We start from the raw sequence: 18,281 nt of genomic DNA, 5'->3' as shown, positions 1-18,281 counted from the left end.
TGTCATAGTTGCACATCCTTCCAGTTGCTGTATGTGGGACTCGGCCTCAGCATGGCCGGACAAGCAGTGCGTCGGTGTGCGCCCAGGATCCGAACCCGGGCCGGCAGTAGCGGAGCGCGTGCACTTAACCGCCAAGCCATGGGGCCGGCCTGGAAGGTACTTATTTCTTGCTTTCAGGGGGAACAGAGAGAGGAGGGTCAAAGTTTTACTTTAAGTCAAAACAAGTAACTTTAATTCAAAATAATCAATATGCCATTGTGGGATATTTGGGGCAGGCTGCCCAACATATGTAAAAACTGTCTTCTAATACCTTCATATTCACATGTGATCTGTTCTCATATCAGAACTGAAACTTTGTGAGGCAAGAAAAAAAGTATCTTCATTTTCTTTCCTAGAATATTATTCATTAATAAAAATAGTAAGAATTAATAAATGTTTGCAGAGAAAATATTGAAAACTGATGATAAACTTCACATTCTGTTAACAGGACAATGTTTCTCTAATATAGACTTAGATTAATTTACTCAAAAGTGGCTGGGATTAACACTTGTCTAGTTAAAAAAAAATAATCTTGTACCCAGAAGTCACTAAAGGTCTATTTAAAAAATTCTAGTATTTGATGTGGAACATCAACCAACACATAGACAGATAGAACTGTTTGGTGGTTACCAGGGGCAAGGGGGGTGGGGCGTGGGCACGAGGGGTGAAGGGATGCATTTGTATGGTGACTGACAAACAATAACGTACAATAAAAATTTCACAATAAAGAAAAAAGTCTGTTATTTGAAAATAATTTAGAAATAATGAAATTATTTGTGTTTCTGGACACACTACTGAGGATTCTCTAAGTGTTCATGTGCACCTGAATGATACCACTTGGATATTGTATAAGAAGTGTTATTACAGTCATCTGGAATGAAGTACACTTCCTTTTCGATTAAAGTTTTATGGAGATTTTCTTTTTTGAAACACAGCCAACTAATCCTCTGATTTCCCCCATTATGACCTTAGATGGTTAGAAATGGAAGGAGCTCTCATGTCTGTGGTGATTATCTTATGTCTCAGGTCTAGATTTCAAGCATGTTCTGCTGGTTAAAAAAAAACAATTTTAAAAAAGAAAATAAAAACCTAACATAATGCAGAGAAATGGAAAGTTCAGTAGGAATGATTGAGTCATCTTCAATCAGTCAGGTTACTTTCCAAACCAAGGTCTCCAGCTATAGATTCCTTCAGCTTAATTTAAATGAGGGCAGCATTAAAGGCTTAAGACTATTTCTTCATTATAACATACTCACTCAGAAACTTGAGAATTCGTGGATCTGTAAGAAAAGTAAGAGAAATCTTACTGTGACTAAAAAGAGATGTTCTACCATATGTTGTCAAGCCCATTGAATTATTTTAATGATGACCACATATTGGCACAGACACTGATATTGCAACTGTTTGTAGCAAACATACAATTAAAATTTTAATATCTAATGGCAATTATGTAGGAAGAGCTATGTAAGACATATCATCTGATCCAGCTATTACATTCCTAGAAACATATCCTATTGCAATGGTTCAGCATAAGCAAAAATATGCTTACTCTAGACTTGTCAAAAATAGTAAATATTGGGAGCAGCTGACAAGTGTCCAAAATTAAGAGAATGACTTGATAATGTGATAAATATTTTAAAGCCTTTAAAATTATAATTATGAAGACTGAGTGGAAATAATATTTTTACTGAAAGTAGTAAATAATATATAGACTATGAAAGCAATGATAAGAAAATATGTTTATGCAAGAGGCATACAAGAAAGGAAAGGTAGATGTGTTAAAGTGATAAAGTTATGAATAAATTATTATAGTGGAATTATCAACAAAATATTTAATGTTATTATCTCTTTTCTCTAAAAAAGAAAAAGGAATTTAGATATCTAGGAAATTTATGACTTTATGTCAGACCCTCCCTCTCAATGAGTTCTGTGTAACCCTAACTGAGTTATCACCCTACTTTCAGCATACATGTTGTTTCAGTTGTTATCCATTTTACCCAGCTAAGCACTTGAAAACTTCAAAAATTACCCATATTCCTAAGAATCCCCTTACATAGTAAGAAAAAAACCAAGAGAGTAACAACAAATTCCATCTGTATTATCTTGGTTTCATCATCTCTTGTTTATTTAGATTTAAGAATACTTCAGCTGCTGAATATGAGGACGGGGAAGAATGGACCCACCGAATTTGGACTTGACACTGTGACAATCAATCAATATTCAGTCAAATGAGAGATGGGGAATTGAGAGTGTCATACATTTTAATCTTGGCATTGTGGTGAAAATGCTTATTTGCAGGGTTCTGGGCTTGAATAATCACCTCTCAGTAGGTGGCCAAGAATGAAGAATGAGTGTACTTTCCCCCAACAGCTTTGTCACTCCTGGACCCCTCAGAAAAGACCCATTACATCTGAGGATGATTGGAACTGGCAGCAGAAGTGTGTGGACCTTCCCTCAGGAGTTTGTCCTTAATGGAGCACAGCCAGCAACAATCTCTGTCCAAATCTGAGGTGATGGGATCTGATCAGCCTGACTGAGAATAGATGACCATTTATGGACTTTGGCCAGAGGTACTGCCAAGACACTGCAAAAAGCAGGCAGGGCTCATGTTCAGCTGATATGTATTAGGAGGAAAGCAGGCCAAGGAGAAGTAATGGCCAGTGAAAAGACCTGGAGTGTCTGTGAATCTGCGTTACCAGAGGGATAGTGAAGAAGCCCGTGGTTTGGATATAAAAGAGCACAGAGGACAGGAGTAAGAGATGAGTATGGGAAATAAGTGGGCAGGCATGAGACTAGATCATATAGAGCTTTCTAGACTGTTGCAAGAATGTTAGGTGAGTAAAATGGAAGCCGCTGGAGGATTTTTTTAAAAAAATAGACTTTATTTTTTTTTATAGCGGTCTAGGTTCACAGAAAAATTGAGTGATTTCCCATATACTCCCTGCCCTCAAACATGCATAGCTTCTCCCATTATCAACATCCCCCACCAGAGTGGCACATTTGTTATAACTGATGAACCTACACTGACACATCATGATCACCCAAAGTCCATAAGTTACATTAGGGTTCACTCTTTGTGTTGTACATTCTATAGGTTTGGACAAATGTATAATGATGTGCATCCACCATTGTAGTATCATATAGAGTATTTTCATTGCCCTAAAAATCCTCTGTACTCTGCCTTTTTGTCCCTCTCTTTCCCATAACCTCTGGCAACCACTGATCTTTTTACTGTCTCCACAGTTTCGACTTTTCCAGAATGTCATACAATATGTAGCATTTTTCAGATTGATTTCTTTCACTTAGTAACATGCATTTAAGTTTCCTCCATGTCTTTTCATGACTTGATAGCTCATTTCTTTTTAGTGCTAAATAATATTCCATTGTCTGGATATATCAAAATTTATTTATCCATTCAGCTACTGAAAGACATCTTGTTTGCTTCCAAGTTTTGGCCATCATGAGTAAAGCTGTTATAAACAACCACTTGCATGTTTTTGTGTGGATATAAGTTGTTAATTCCTCTGGGTAAATACCAGGGAGCACAATTGCTGAATAGTATGGTAAGAGTATGTTTAGTTTTGTAAGAAACCTGCAAATTGCCTCCAAAGTGGTTTTGCCATTTTGGATTCCCACCAGCCATGAATGAGAGTTCCTGTTGCTCTACATCCCCACCAGCATTTGGTGTTGTCAGTGTTCCAGGTTTTGACCATTCTAATAGGTGTGTAGTGGTATCTCATTGTTGTTTTAATTTGCATTTCCCTGTTGGCATATGATGTGGAGCCTCTTTTCCTATGCTTATTTGCTATATCTTAATTGCTATATCTTATGCTTATTTGTATATCTTTTATGGTGAGGTGTCTGTTAAGGTTTTTGGTTCATTTTTTAGTTGGGTTGTTTGTTTTCTTATTGTTGAGTTTTAAAAGTTCTTTTTGTATTTTGGATAACTGTCCTTTATCAGATGTGTCTTTTGCAAATATTTCTCCCAGTCTTTTCATTCAGGCTTGTCTTTTCATTCTCTTGACAGTATCTTTCACACAGCAGAAATTTTAAATTTTAATGAGGCCTAGTGTATCAATTCTTTTTTTCATGGATAGCACCTTTGGTGTCATATCTAAAAGTCATTGCCAAACCCAAGGTCGTCTAGATTTACTCCTAAGCTATCTTCTAGGAGTTTTATAGTGTTGTGTTTTATATTTCAGTCTGTGATCCATTTCAAGTTAGTTTTTGTGAAGGGTGTAATGTCTGTGTCTAGATTCACCTTTTTTGAATGTGGGTGTCAAGTTGTTCAAGAATCATTTGTTGAAAAGACTATCTTTGCTCCACTGTATTGCCTTTGCTGCTTTTCAAAGATCAGTTAACTATATTTATATGGGTCTATTTCTGGGCTCTCTATTCTGCTCCACTGATCTATTTGTCTATTCTTTCACCAGTACAACACTGTCTTGATTACTGTAGCTTTATAGTAAGTCTTGAAGTCCGGTAGTGTCAGTCTTCCAACTTTGTTCTTTTCCTTTAATATTGTGTTGGCTATTATGGGTATTTTGCCTCCCCATATACCCACAAAATAACTTACTGGGATTTTGATTGGGATTGCATTGAATCTATAGATTAAGATGGGAAGAACTGACATCTTGACAATGTTCTCTTCCTACCAGTTGCCATGGAATATCTCTCCATTTATTTTGTTCTTCTTTGATTTTGTTCATCAGAGTTTTGTAAGTTACTTATATAGATCTTACATATAGTTTGTTAGATTTATACCTAAGTATTTCATTGTTGGGGTGCTTATGTAAATGGTATTGTGTTTTTAATTTCAAATTCCAATTGATCATTGATGATATATAGGAAAGTGATTGAATTTTGTATATTAACTTTGTATCCCACAATCTTGCTATAATAGCTCATTAGTCCCAGGAGATTTTTTTGTTGATTCTTTCAGATTTTCTACATCGACAATCATGTCATCAGCAAATAAATACAGTTTATTTCTTTCTTGCACAGTATAATGTTAAAAAGGAGTGGTGAGAAGGGTCATCTTTGCCTTGTTCCTGATATAAGTGGAAAATCTAGTTTGTCACCATTAACTATCAGCTCTTGGCTTTTTGTAGATATTCTTTATCAAGTTGAGGAAGTTCCCCTGTATTCTTATTTTACTGAGAGTTTTTAAAATCATGAATGGGTGTTAGATTTTATCAAATGCCTTCCTGGATCTATTGATATGATCATGTGGTTTTTTTTTTAAGCTGTTGATGTGATGGATTACATTAATTGATTTTTGAATGTTGAAATGGCTTTGCATCCCTGGGATAAATCCCACTTGGTTGTGGCATATAATTCTTTTTATACATTGTTGAATTCTATTTGATAATATTTTGTTGAGTATTTTTGCATCTTTGTTGAAGAGACATATTGGTTTGTAGTTGTCCCTTCTTGTAATGTCATTGTCTGGTTTTGGTATTAGGGTAATGCTGGCCTCATAGAATGAGAGAGGAAGTATTTCCTCTGTTCTATCTTCTGAAATAGATTGTAGATAATTAGTATAATTTCTTCCTTAAATGTTTCATAGAATTTACCAGTGAATCTATCTGAGCCTGGTGCTTTCTGTTTTGGAAGATTATTAATTATCAATTCAATTTCTTTAATAGATATAGACCTATTCATATTGTCCATTTCTTCTTCTGTGAGTTTTGGCAGATTGTGTCTTTCAAGGAATTGGTCCAGTTCATCTGGGGCATCAAATTTGGCGCATAGAGTTCGTCATAGTATTCTTTTATTATCCTTTTAATGTCCATAGGATTTGTAGTGATGTCTTCTCTTTCATTTATGATGTCAGTAATTTGTATTGTCTCTCTTTTTTTCTCTCAGCCTGGCTAGAGGCTTATTGATTTTATTGATCGTTTCAAAGAACCAGCTTTTGCTTGTTGATCTTCTCTGTTGATTTTCTATTTTCAATTCCATTGGTTTTTGCTCTAATTTTTATTATTTCTTTTTTTCTGCTTACTTTGGATTTAATTTGTTCTACTTTTTCTGATTTCCTAAGGTGGAAACTTAGATGATTGATTTTAGTTCTCTCTTCTTTTCTACTATATGCATTCAATGCTATAAATTTCCCTCTAAGCATTGCTTTCACTGTATCTCACAAATTTTGGTAAGATGTGTTTACATTTATTTAAAAATATTTGTAATTTTTTCTTGAGATTTCATCTTTGACTCATGTTATTTAGAAGTCTATTGTTCAACCTCCACATATTTTGGGAGTCACTGGAGGTTTTTGAGCAGAGGAGTAACATAATGTGATTTATGCTTTAAAATGATCCCTCTGGCTGCTGTGGTAAGAATGAGCTATTTAGGGGAAGGGTAGCAGCAGGGAGGCTCTTGGAATAAGCCAGGTGAGAAACGATGGTGACTTGTACTAGGGCAAAGCAGTGGAGGCTGTGAGCAGTGATAGCATGTTAGATATATTTGGAAGGTAGAGCTAACAGAACTTCCAGATGGACTGGATGCGTGATGCGAGAGAAAAAGAAATCAAGGATGACTGCCAGGGTTTTGGCTTCAGCAAGGAGAGATTTGTCATCAACTGAGAAAAGAAAGGCTTCAGGTAGAACCGTATTGGAAGAGATCAGGATCACAGTTAAATTTGAGACATCTAGTAGACATACTTTTAGATGCTAAGTTGAGTAGGTGGTTAGATATTAGAATCTAGAGTTTAATGGAGAGGTTCAGGTCTGAGATACAAATTTTGGAGTCAAAGCATACAGATGCCACTCAAAATCATGAGCCCAGATGTGATCATCAAGTGAATGTAGAGAGAGAAAAAAAATGTCCAAGGACTGAGAACTAGCCCGCAATGCTATGAATTCATAGAGAAAGGGACGAATCAGAAAAGGAGACTCAGAAGGAATAGCCAGTGAAGTAGGAGGAAGACCAAGTGTATTAACCATGTCTTTTATTTTTGGTATTTTGATGTTTTGCCATTTTGGGGCCTTGCTGACCCTTGAGACATGGCCTTTCTCAGGGTTAGCTGATTCCCAGAGGTGGTAAATAACTTGCCTGGGATTGTGCCTTTCAAAGGCAAACCAAGCAATCTAGAGTCTACATCCCCATCACTTCCTTTATTAGGCTTTCTTGCTCTGAACCGCTATTCCGCTGCCCGAATCACTCCAGTGCAAGGCATCAGGATGACTAGGGATATCCCTTATGTCCCAGAGCCCACCAAAAGTATTCAAAGTAGGCAATCCTAAGCCTGTTTGTTCTGCCTTGTCCATTCTTTCTTGTGGAATCCACAGTACAGGCTGTTATTCACATTTTCCCCTCACTCTCCCTGCCTCCTGACAGACCCTGGTGCTTCCCCATGTGGCCCAATATGGTGTACCTGTCTTGACATGAGTACAGCCATGTTTGGCCGCTCCATTGACCTACAGCCACCAGCACAAAAAAGAAATACAAAGCTGCTTTCTGTGTGGTGGGAACTGGCCTTTTCCCGGGAACTGGCCTTTCTCCCACGGAGGGGGTTGCAAGTTATAACATTTCAAGGCTCTTGGAGCGTCGTAGCGCGGGATGGACTGGCCACCTGTGCCGGGCTAAGATGATAACCAAAGAAAACAATGCACGTACACACTACTGGGCTGGGACGTTAGCCAAGGGGCTCAGTGCACGTACGCCACTGATAACTATTTTGTGCGTGGGAACACTAGATGCTTGCTCTGTAAACTCTGTGACTGCTTATATAAACTGCTGGAGACTGAGACCTGGTGAGAGTTCCACTTGTGGAAGGGACACCTTGCCCAGGACGTGTGATCCTTGCCAAGCCGCGTCGATTGACAGGGCTCTCCCAGCAGTGGGGTGTGGATATTGTGAGTAACTGATTTGATGTGAGTAATTGATTTACTGTGAAGTAACTGATTTGATGTGTTCTCTTTTCGGTCAACCTGGTGTTTCTCTTTCCGGTTGATTTGTGTCATTTCCCTTCAGTCGATCTGGTGTTTCCTTTTCCGATTGATCTGATGTTTTTCCCTCTTATTATATGACCTATTCGGATCTGCTGCTATCTCAGCCGATGTGGATGTTTTCCCTTTCCAGTCGAGCTGGTGTTTTTTCCCTCTTATTATTTGACCTATTCGGATCTGTTTGCGGACTATCGCCTTTACCATCCTCTATATAATAAAATATACCTTCAGTCCATTTGTTTGGAGTGGAAAGTGTCTTTTACGTCTCCGATCGAATCCCCAAACCTCTCATAACAGTACCATGCCTACTTTTTCTAGGGTACTGTGAGTATACAAATTTATACCTTTATGATAGTCATTTCTGTATCTGTGTGTCTTATGATACCGGCTTTAGAAAGAAAATCCCAGTCACCCTTATAACACCAGGAAACTGTGGTGACTTTGAAGCAAAATGAAAAAATTCATCCTCATATAACATAATGGTCAATTGTGCTATCACCTGCTTACAGGTCAGGTAGGATGAGCACTAGGAATTAACCATCAGATTCCATAATTGGATGACACTGCAATACTGGATGGCATGTAACCAAGGAAAAGATAACACAAGTGGAGAAAGGTAAGCTTTAGAGCAAAGACTTTAAGTGGTTGAAATTTGTCCCAAACAAGAGAAAAAAGCTCAGCTGCAAAGGGCAACACAGGGAACATCGCATTAAAATGTTGAGAATACAGACATATTCCCAGAATGAATAATGAAATTTTACGTGTGTACATGTGCATGAGTGTGTTTTAATCACAGGTACCGAGCTTCCCATTTGTGATAAGGTCCATGAATGCATTGGGTTTTGAGGCCTCATGACTTTGTGGGTCAAAAAGTCAAGTGGCTCCAAATGGATCTGATTTTTATGTTGCAGACAGAACCTGTTAGCTTTTTCTTGTACTACCTCCTCAGTACAGACTAAAAGACCTGGAGCACTTTAATGAAAGGACAAGAAAAATTAATTAGGAAACAACTCAGGAAAGTAGGATTTGATTGGGCCTGGAGAAAGGATAGGACATTGAAAGGCAGAGGGGAGAGGGGAAATCTAAGGTAGAGAAACAACCATGGAAGTGGCAATTAGCATATAGCAACAGCACACCTAAGAGATGGCTTGGTGGTAGTACGGGGTGTCCATTGGAGAGTGATGGAAATAATGCAGGGTAGGTCGGTGGAGGCTGGATTGTGGAAGATTGTGAAAGTCAGGCAGTGGTGTTTGGACTTGATATCCTTGGCCAGTTTGTTAGATGGACAATTGTTTGCTGTAACTCCCTATGGCAGACATCAACACTTGATGACAGCACTTTTTTTTTTTTTCTGTTGAGCATGAATATAGCCTTAGAACTCACCAAATAGCTCTTCAGGTAGCCATTATGAATTATTAGAACTGGCAATCAATATGAAACTTTTTGCCAGCCCGGTGGTAGGCAAAAGGGAACAAATGCAGGTTTTCTCAATTAGAAAGGGCATAATGAAAGCAATGTTTAAGAAACTTTGATAATTAGGATAGTTCAGCTGAGAGGCTGTTGCGATCTAGGTATGTAATGTAATGCTGAGGTCAGTAGGAGTCGAGAAGACAAACTTGGGGAAAGTATATTTAATAATTTGATGATTGTATTGGGGTTTTTTCCCACACTGGTAAGAAATTCCAGTTAGGTTATTCTGTCCCTCTCCTTTGTGAGAAAAAAAGACTCACTCAAGCTTTGTCAAGTCACGGGGGTTTGCTATAAGGATACTGTATTAGTTTTCTATTGCTGTATAACCAATTACCACAAACTTGATGGCTTAACCAACACACATTTATTTTTTCACAGCATCTGTGGGACAGGAGTCTGGGCACGTCTCAACTGGGTTCTCTGCAGGGCTGCAACCCGTATATCAGTTCAGGGTGTGTGGTCTCATCTCAAGGCTTGACTGGGCAGGGAGCTATTCCAGGCTTATGTGGTTGTTGGCAGCATTCAATTCCTTGCTGGCCATTGGACTGAGGGCATCAGTTAACTGCTGGCTGGTAACGAGAGGCCACCCTCAGTTCCCTGTCACATGGCCCTCTCCAAAGTGAAACTTGCAACATGGCAGCTTGCTTCTTCAAGTCCAGCAAAGGAAAAAGCTTCCTTGCAAGATGGGCATTACAATAGTATGTATCATAATTCCACAAGTGACATCCCATTACTTCACCATATTCTTTTTTTTTAATTAATTAATTTTTCCCCGAAAGCCCCAGTAGATAGTTGTATGTCACAGTTGCACACCCTTCTAGTTGCTGTACGTGGGACGCGGCCTCAGCATGGCCGGAGAAGCGGTGCGTCGGTGTGCACCCGGGATGCGAACCCGGGCTGCCAGCAGCAGAGCGTGTGCACTTAACTGCTAAGCCACGAGGCCGGCCCACTTCACCATATTCTAATGGTTAAAGACAAGTCACAGTACAGTCACGGAAAACAATATGGAGGTTCCCTAAAAAATTAAAAATACAACTACCATATGATCCAGCAATCCCACTCCTGGGTACATATGCAAAGGAAATAAAATCACCATATTGAAGAGATATCTGCACTTCTGTGTGTATTGCAGCATTATTCTCAGTAGCCAAGATATGGAAACAACCTAAGTGTCCATTGACAAATGAATAAAGAAAATGTGGTGTGTAAACACACAACAGAATATTTTTCACCCTTAAAAAAGAAGGAAACCCTTCCATTTGTGACAACATGGATGAACCTGGAGTGCATTATGCTAAGCGAAATAAGCTGGACACAGAAATACAAATTCACTTATACGTGGAATCTTGAAAAAAAAAAAAAGTAACAGAGAGTAGAATGGTGATTTCCAGGGGCTGGGATGTAGGGGAAATGAGGAGATATTCATCAAAGAGTATAAACATTCAGTTATAAGATGAATAAGTTCTGGAGACCTAATGTATAGCATGCGACTATAGTTAATAATAATGTACTGAATACTTAAAATTTGCTAAGAGAGTAGATCTTAAGTGTTCTTATCACACATAAAAAATGGTAATTATGTGAGTGATGGATATAGCTTGATTGTGGTAATCATTTCCCAGTGTATACATATATCAAAACATCATGTGGTACAACTTAAATATATACATTTTTTGTTTGTCAATTATGCCTCAATAAAGCTGGACAAAAAAAAGACAAGTCACAGGTCCTGCCCACACTCAAAGGGAGGGGATCACACAAGTGAGTGAACACCAAGAGGTGGGATCATGGGGCATCTTATACTGTCCACCATAATGGAAACGTCACACTAATGGAAATGAGGGAGGCAGAAACTTCATGGGAGTTGTACGTCTACTCCTTGGAAGAAAAGGAACAGTTATTTTGGCAACTAGAAGCATCTGACATGGATCTAAGGACTGGTCACCTTAATGCCTTCAAATTCCCATTAAAGGGGTTCTGCAACTCCTCTCCTCTCTGTGTCTATGTGTCTTCTTGTGTGTCATTCTTTGCTTCCCACTTCAATCCATAGTTGCTTTCTGTAATTTCCAGGACAGATGAGGGGGAGGTGGGGGGGAGAAAGAGAGAGAGAGAGAGAGAGGGAGGGATAGAGGGAGGGAGGGAGGGAAAGAGAGAGATTGATGATCATATTTGGCAAAGGTGTTTGTTGCAACAGACCTCCACGTAGGCTGCAAGTCAGTCTACAGAATGGATGCCCTTGGATCCATCTATATTAGCTGTGGTTGGCAGGAGGTGGTCAACATATTGCCGCTTGACCACTTTTGTTTGAGGAAAAGCTTAGGTCATCTTCCACTAGAGCGCATGATAGGGCATTTTTTTTTTTTAAAGAGGGGATTAGAAAATGGCACAGGGACTCAGTTATCCAGTGGCTATATAGAAATCAAAGGCCTATAAATAGCTTATTTATCATCTTTTAATACTGTAATTCTTTCTAAAAAAAAAAGAGAGAATTTGTGGTAGCTTATAGAGATATATGAAATACCATAATAAAGAAGCAAATAAATACAAAACATGATGAGGGGAGAAATAAGAAAACAAGGTGAATTGAGAGGTGAAGTCAGAACATACATTATATAACAGAAACATTTACTAAGAGACATGCTAAAGATTTGGCTTTGAGTGTCCTAGCAGCCAGAGCCAAGAGGAAAAGACAAAATTCCTATAAGAATTATTTGCCTAATAGTACAAAGAACAGTTTTCTCTTAGGGTTTAACCATAATAATTGCAACCATTTATTGTGCACATATGATGTGCCAGACACTGTTAAATATATTAAGTATAAATGCTAAGATCACTCCCATTTAACTGGTGAGGAAATGGAGATTAAAAGAGATTAAATGCTTTTTTTAAGGTCACCAAGTGAACAAGTGGTTGGACTTAGATCTCTCTGGCTCCAAATCCATCCTCTTTCTTCATCATACACTGATGAGCTCAGTGAGCAGGGGTGGGAAAATGATGGGGAGCTCTATACCCATTGGGTATAGGGGAGACAGGGGTACAGGGTTATTAGGTATTGGGATTGGGGAACTCTATACCCATTGGGTGTAGGGGAGATAGGGGTGCAGAGGTATTGGGTATTGGGGAGCTCTATACCCATTGGGTATAGGGGACATGGGGTACAGGGGTATTGGGTATTGGATTGCGGAGCTCTATACTCACCTTGGTCTTTACTGCCTCTCCTGGGCTCTTGAGCCCTTCACACTGTCCTTCCTGGTGCTGACACCCCACAAACACCAGACTTTGCTTCCGCAGCTGTTCTATGACTGCTTCTTTCTAATACTCCAGATATCTTTTTTTTTTTTTTTTTTTTTTTTGTGAGGAGATCAGCCCTGAGCTAACATCCGCCAATCCTCCTCTTTTTTTGCTGAGGAAGACGGCCCTGGGCTAACATCTGTGCCCATCTTCCTCCACTTTATATGGGACGCCGCCACAGCATGGCTTACCAAGCAGTGCGTCGGTGCGCGCCCGGGTTCCAAACCAGCGAACCCCGGGCCGCCTCAGCGGAGCTCGCGCACTTAACCGCTTGTGCCACCGGGCCGGCCCCTCTTTTTTTTTTTTTTTGAGGAAGATTCATCCTGAGCTAACATCTGTTGCCAATCTTCCTCTTTTTGTATATGAGCCACTGCCACAGCACGGCCACTGACAGACAAGTGGTGTAGGTCTGTGCCTGGGAACCAAACCTGGGCCGCTGAAGTGGAGTGCGTTGAACTTCATCACTAGGCCACCAGGGCTGGCCCTCCAGATATCTTTTGAGTTGCTTCTTTCTACAATTTCATTTCCATACTGTTCAAAGATTTATTAGTCAATTTTTTTGATTTCTGTGATCTTCTCTTTTTCTTTTCTGCTTGTTTCTGTTTCTTCTTTGTCTCCCACGAAATTTGATGTAATTTTTCACCCTTACTTTTTCCTGCTTGTCACTGAGGCTTGTTGCTTTATATACTATTGAGAATACGCAAAAACGGAGCATCTTGTTTTTCAAGTTACACAAAATCTGACTTCCTCCCATATATTGTAATTTGCTCTTCAAAGAACTTTAGATAGAAAGATGGCAGGGGCTGGCCCCGTGACTTAGTGGTTAAGTGCACGCGCTCTGCTGCTGGCGGCCCGGGTTCGATCCCGGGCGCGCACTGACGCACCACTTCTCCGGCCATGCTGAGGCCGTGTCCCACATACAGCAACTAGAAGGATGTACAGCTATGACATACAACTATCTACTGGGTCTTTGGGGGGGAAAAAAATAAAATAAAATAATTAAAAAAAAAAGAAAGATGGCAGGACTACTACTGGCTTTGCAACTTTGTTCACAAAATGTGACAACAATATTTATGTATTTTGTTATTAATATTTAAGCATTTCCTGAGAAAATATTTACAATTTGTAAAGTAGAACTGAATTTGGTCACTGTTTTTCTAGTTGTCACTTTTGATTCTGTTGGTTGAGGGATAATACTTAAAATTGCCATTATCCATCAGTCTGCCATAATAAAATGGTAAATATATGTCACTAGAGGTTTATCAACATCCAAGTGTAATTGGGTTGGACATTTGTGAAAAATGTATGTTACAGAAGCAGGTTCGTTTTGCCTACTGCACGATTATGCCAATCACTGTGACAATGAGTTTGCAGCAGAGAAAGGGTTTAATTCACAAGGCAGCCGAATGAGGACATGAGAGAACAAATCTCAAATCCACCTCCCCCAAAAATAGGGATTAGGGATATTTATGGAATAAAGGGGTGGGGTGGTCTGAAGTGTGGCAATAGCTGATTGGAGGCAAGGAGAAGTGAGGTAATTGATGATCTGCTCAAGTGTAGTCAAACTTCATGGCTCTTCATACAACGCTTGTTCACAAAATCGTGGCTTTACTGTGATCTGAGGGTGGAGTTTTTAGCTCCCTGACATTGGGAGGTCACTTAGTCATCCTCACAGGCCCAGTTGATGATTTGGTGATCTAAACTGCCCTGAACCAGACCAGGAGTAGGCTCTCAGTTCCCGAAAAACTTCAGCACCCTGCCCATTACTGTGGTGACCCAAGCATCAGAGATGTTATCTACAGGGTGGGCTTTAGTAATTCATTGTCTAACTACTTTTGCAAACAGACAACTAACTGAGTAAAGTTAAAGCAAGTTGGCCCCCAGTTTTATGTATGATAATGGTTACTTGTTTTATGTATGATAATGGTTACTTGTTTTATGTATGATAATGGTTACTCAATGTTTGTAAGATTAGGTAATGTACAATAACAGTAGCTACCATACAATAAAAGTACCACTGTAGCAGCTTCAGCTTTCACTACCAGGACCAGCATTGTCACTGAAACCAGGAATGAAAAGAGCATTGACTTTGGAGCCAAAACTTTGTCAGAATCCCAGCTCTCCTCGAACTCTTGGTAGATGTGCACTCTTAGGAAAGTCATTAAAGTGCTTTGAGGTTTAGTTTCATTTCTTATAAAATAGGGATGATAGTATCAAATGCTACTAACTATATTTGTGAAGCAGCTCTTGAGAGCTGTCATGGTTACATAGCACTGGATGGCAACATTTCTACTGTGTTGCTAGAGTGAAAATTAGGGATGTAAAATTTTTGCATTTTGAATTACATAATGCTTCCTAATTACTTAGAAAATTTTATACTTTTTGAAAGAACATTCTAGACTTAGACATAGATTTTAATCATGTTTCACTATCATGCTTATCTCAAAAGTAAAATATGAATAAGTTGGTTTAATTCTAAGGAGTTCTTTAAATTTTTTGTCCACCTCCAATCATTTCTCAACAAAGAATTGTCAACACCCACATTTTGTTACGGCTTTTATTTTAATACTGTATTTTATTTAGCTCAGTATATCAAAATATTATCATTTTCACATTTAATCAGTGTAAGATATTCTTATTTTTGTACGTGGGACACCACCACAGCATGGCTTCATGAGCGCGTGTACGTCGGCACCGCGGTTCCGAACCCGCAAACTCAGGGCCACAGAAGCGGAGCGCTCAAAATTAACTACTACGCCACTGGGCCAGTCCCTAAAATATTCTTAATGAGATTTTTTAAAATATATATATAATATTACGTTCTAAGAGTTTTAAAATCGGCAGCTGTTCTCCCTCACAGCACGCAAGCCGCCTTGGAGCCCGCAGCACCACTGCACATGCCTTTTAAAAAACCCTTTCTCTTCGTCCTTTTGCTCTATATTACGGTGACGGACTCAACTTTGTCTCCCAACCCTCCCACTGAACTTTTTCTTGAAGGTTTTATACTGAGTTAATCGTGGAGTCTCAGGAAGCCGCCCAACAGCAGCGACCCGCTGGGACCAAGAGCACGGGCGCCCCGGCGGGGCGGAGTCCACGGTTACGCAAGCAGGGAAGCCGTGGGGTGGGCGCGGCAGCACGCTCCCGGAAGTGACGCGTGACGTCGCCGTGCGTGCAAGCGGCTGCGTCGGGCTGCAGGAGAAGATGGCGGTCTCCACAGGTCGGTTCCTTGGCCAGGCTGCCTGCTTTCCCACTCCGACGCGGCTCTGCCCTTCCGCTTGCTACTGGCGGCAGGGCACTGGCCGTCTGGGAGAAGCCGGAGTGCGCCTTCTCGGACGCCGGGCTCCCCGGCGGCGAAGCCGGGCGCAGGGAGGGTCCGGGCGGGACAGGCGCCTAGAGCCCGTGGCGGCCGTCGGGGGTGGCGGGTCGTGCTCGCGCGTCGACCGTGCGCCTCCGGGCTGGGGGCGGGGTGCGGGTCCAGTTGGTGCGCGGAAGGCCGTGCGGGAGGGAGGAGGGGAGGCCCCCAGGGGGCGGTGTCAGCCTCGGGAACGCGGGGGCTCGTGGTAAGGGGTGTCCTGGATCCAGGAGTTCCGGTTTCCTTGGACTCGCCTTGACGTGGGTGGAGGAGGACAGGACTGTTGCTCTTCGTTATAACCGAGAGATGAATATTTTTAGTTGACTGGATACGTGTTGTCTTTTTTCATTTAAGTAAACAACTGCAGTGCACATAGAAGCACAGAGCAAGATGAAAGCTAATTGAAGAAGTAATTTCTTAGATAAGCTGTTCAACTCTTCTCTTGTACAGAATACAATGTTTGGTTTCCCTATGAGCACAGACTTTGAAATTGTGTTAACGCTGAGGTTTTAGAAGTTTGACCGTTTAAAAAAATGTTAAATTTAAAGTGTTAAGCTTTAGTGCTTAAGAATGTTAATACTTATGATATTTCATTTTCCTTATCATTATTGAAACGAGATTGTAGAACGGTGTGGTTTAATATTTCATGCCACTGTTGCATAATAAAATGAATTTTCAAATCTGTGTCTGCTAAAATGGAAGGCTTCAATGTATATTGTGATTGGTACTTTTAAAGTGATACCACAGGATACATTGTTCATACATTTTAGTGAAAAATTGTCTTTTAAATCTCGTCTTTGTTACGTACGTCATAGATAAGATCTTTAACGATTTTAGCATTAGGGAAATATTTCCGTATACTTGAGGTCAGAGCTAACTAGTAAAGCAAGGATTATTTAAAAAGTGACATTTTGGTGTTACAACTTTATTTGCTATTTGAAATCAAGTGTGCATGTGAATGGGGCCATATCTTTTTAAGAGAAGTGCTTAGTACTTAGAAGTTCTTGAAAATTTAGTAATAAAATAGTGCAGTTTAATTTGATAGTTTTAATTTTGTGGATTGCATTATTTAAACACGATTTTTTTCTAACATTGTACATACGACTGTGGAAATATTTTGAAAAGACCAAAGATTAGATCATATTAATGGCGGGTACTTTTTGTTAACCATGTTGAGTAATTTTTGGAAGTTGAATATAAATTATAAAGAAGTTGCTGATAGATATTAGCATATTTGTCCTACGTTGGAAGCCTGTACTTTCTAGTTTATATTTCAGCATTCTAATTGTTAGATTTTCACCTCGTTTATAGATTTATGAAATTTGAAGTCCTAGCATAATTAAAAAGAATATATTTTAGGCATTTAATTGAGTTTTCTTAAATCACTGAAATTCATTTTGAAACTGTTGCTAAAAACTTGCCCAGGTCACTTTCTTATTGCATTTATCCGTTTCCTGTGCTTTACATCATTGACAGTATTGTTGAACTGGGAGAGAAATGAGTGCAGAAGCAGCTTTGGACTATGTTTTGAAACTTTTTAAATTATGCTTTCTTTTAGCTGTACTATTTAACTTCTTGGCATTGGAGGGAAACAGTACCTGTATATATGTGAAATAAATGTTACATAGCTTGAAATTTAAAATTAGATGAGCTAGATGGATTTAATGTACATGTTTTATATTTAAGCCAAAATAATCTTGATAAAAATAGTTGTTTGATAGGCCAAAAAGAAAAAACACCTGACAAATATGTTTTGGTCTTTATTAAGCATTATATTTTAATGTGCGTTATCTAAGTCATATACTTTTAGCCTTTTTCTTACTAGAAGAAAAATTCGGGGGAAAAAATTCTAATTAGACTGACATCTTTAAGCTGAAACATACTTTGCCATACCATTTAGTCCTCTTATTCTGCAGATGAGAAAACTGAGGCCTAAAGAAATATAAGGTTTTACATAGTTGGTTAGTAATAGAGTCAAGATTAGAATCCAGGTTGTTTTACCCTCAGTCTAGTGTTCTTTCTGTTATGAGGAACTGTGAATTTGCAATATTCCTCAAATCGTGAATCTTGCTCCCTTTCAGTCTTGAGAGTGGCTTTCACACTTTTATTCCTAGCAAAATCCTTGTTTCAGATTCTTAGATACTTCTCAAGAATGGAAGTAGGACTGTGGTGGACACCCT

At 39.5% G+C, this 18,281-nt stretch overlaps 1 protein-coding gene across 1 annotated transcript in view; it reads left to right on the top strand.

Annotated features, from left to right (window-relative positions):
• The first annotated feature begins 15,914 nt into the window (after window positions 1-15,914).
• UBE2V2 (ubiquitin conjugating enzyme E2 V2) overlaps window positions 15,915-18,281 on the top strand; it is a 56,310-nt gene continuing 53,943 nt past the window's right edge. Inside the window, exon 1 of the mRNA XM_058564530.1 lies at window positions 15,915-15,966. Coding sequence (XP_058420513.1) covers window positions 15,951-15,966 — 16 coding nt within the window. The 5' untranslated portion in view covers window positions 15,915-15,950. The remainder of the gene's footprint in view (window positions 15,967-18,281) is intronic.

The sequence above is a fragment of the Diceros bicornis genome, chromosome 21, assembly GCF_020826845.1.
Source record: "Diceros bicornis minor isolate mBicDic1 chromosome 21, mDicBic1.mat.cur, whole genome shotgun sequence".
In the NCBI taxonomy this organism is placed as follows: Eukaryota; Metazoa; Chordata; class Mammalia; order Perissodactyla; family Rhinocerotidae; genus Diceros; species Diceros bicornis.
Note: the sequence above shows the minus strand (reverse complement) of the source record. Positions and strands in the feature narration are given on the sequence as shown.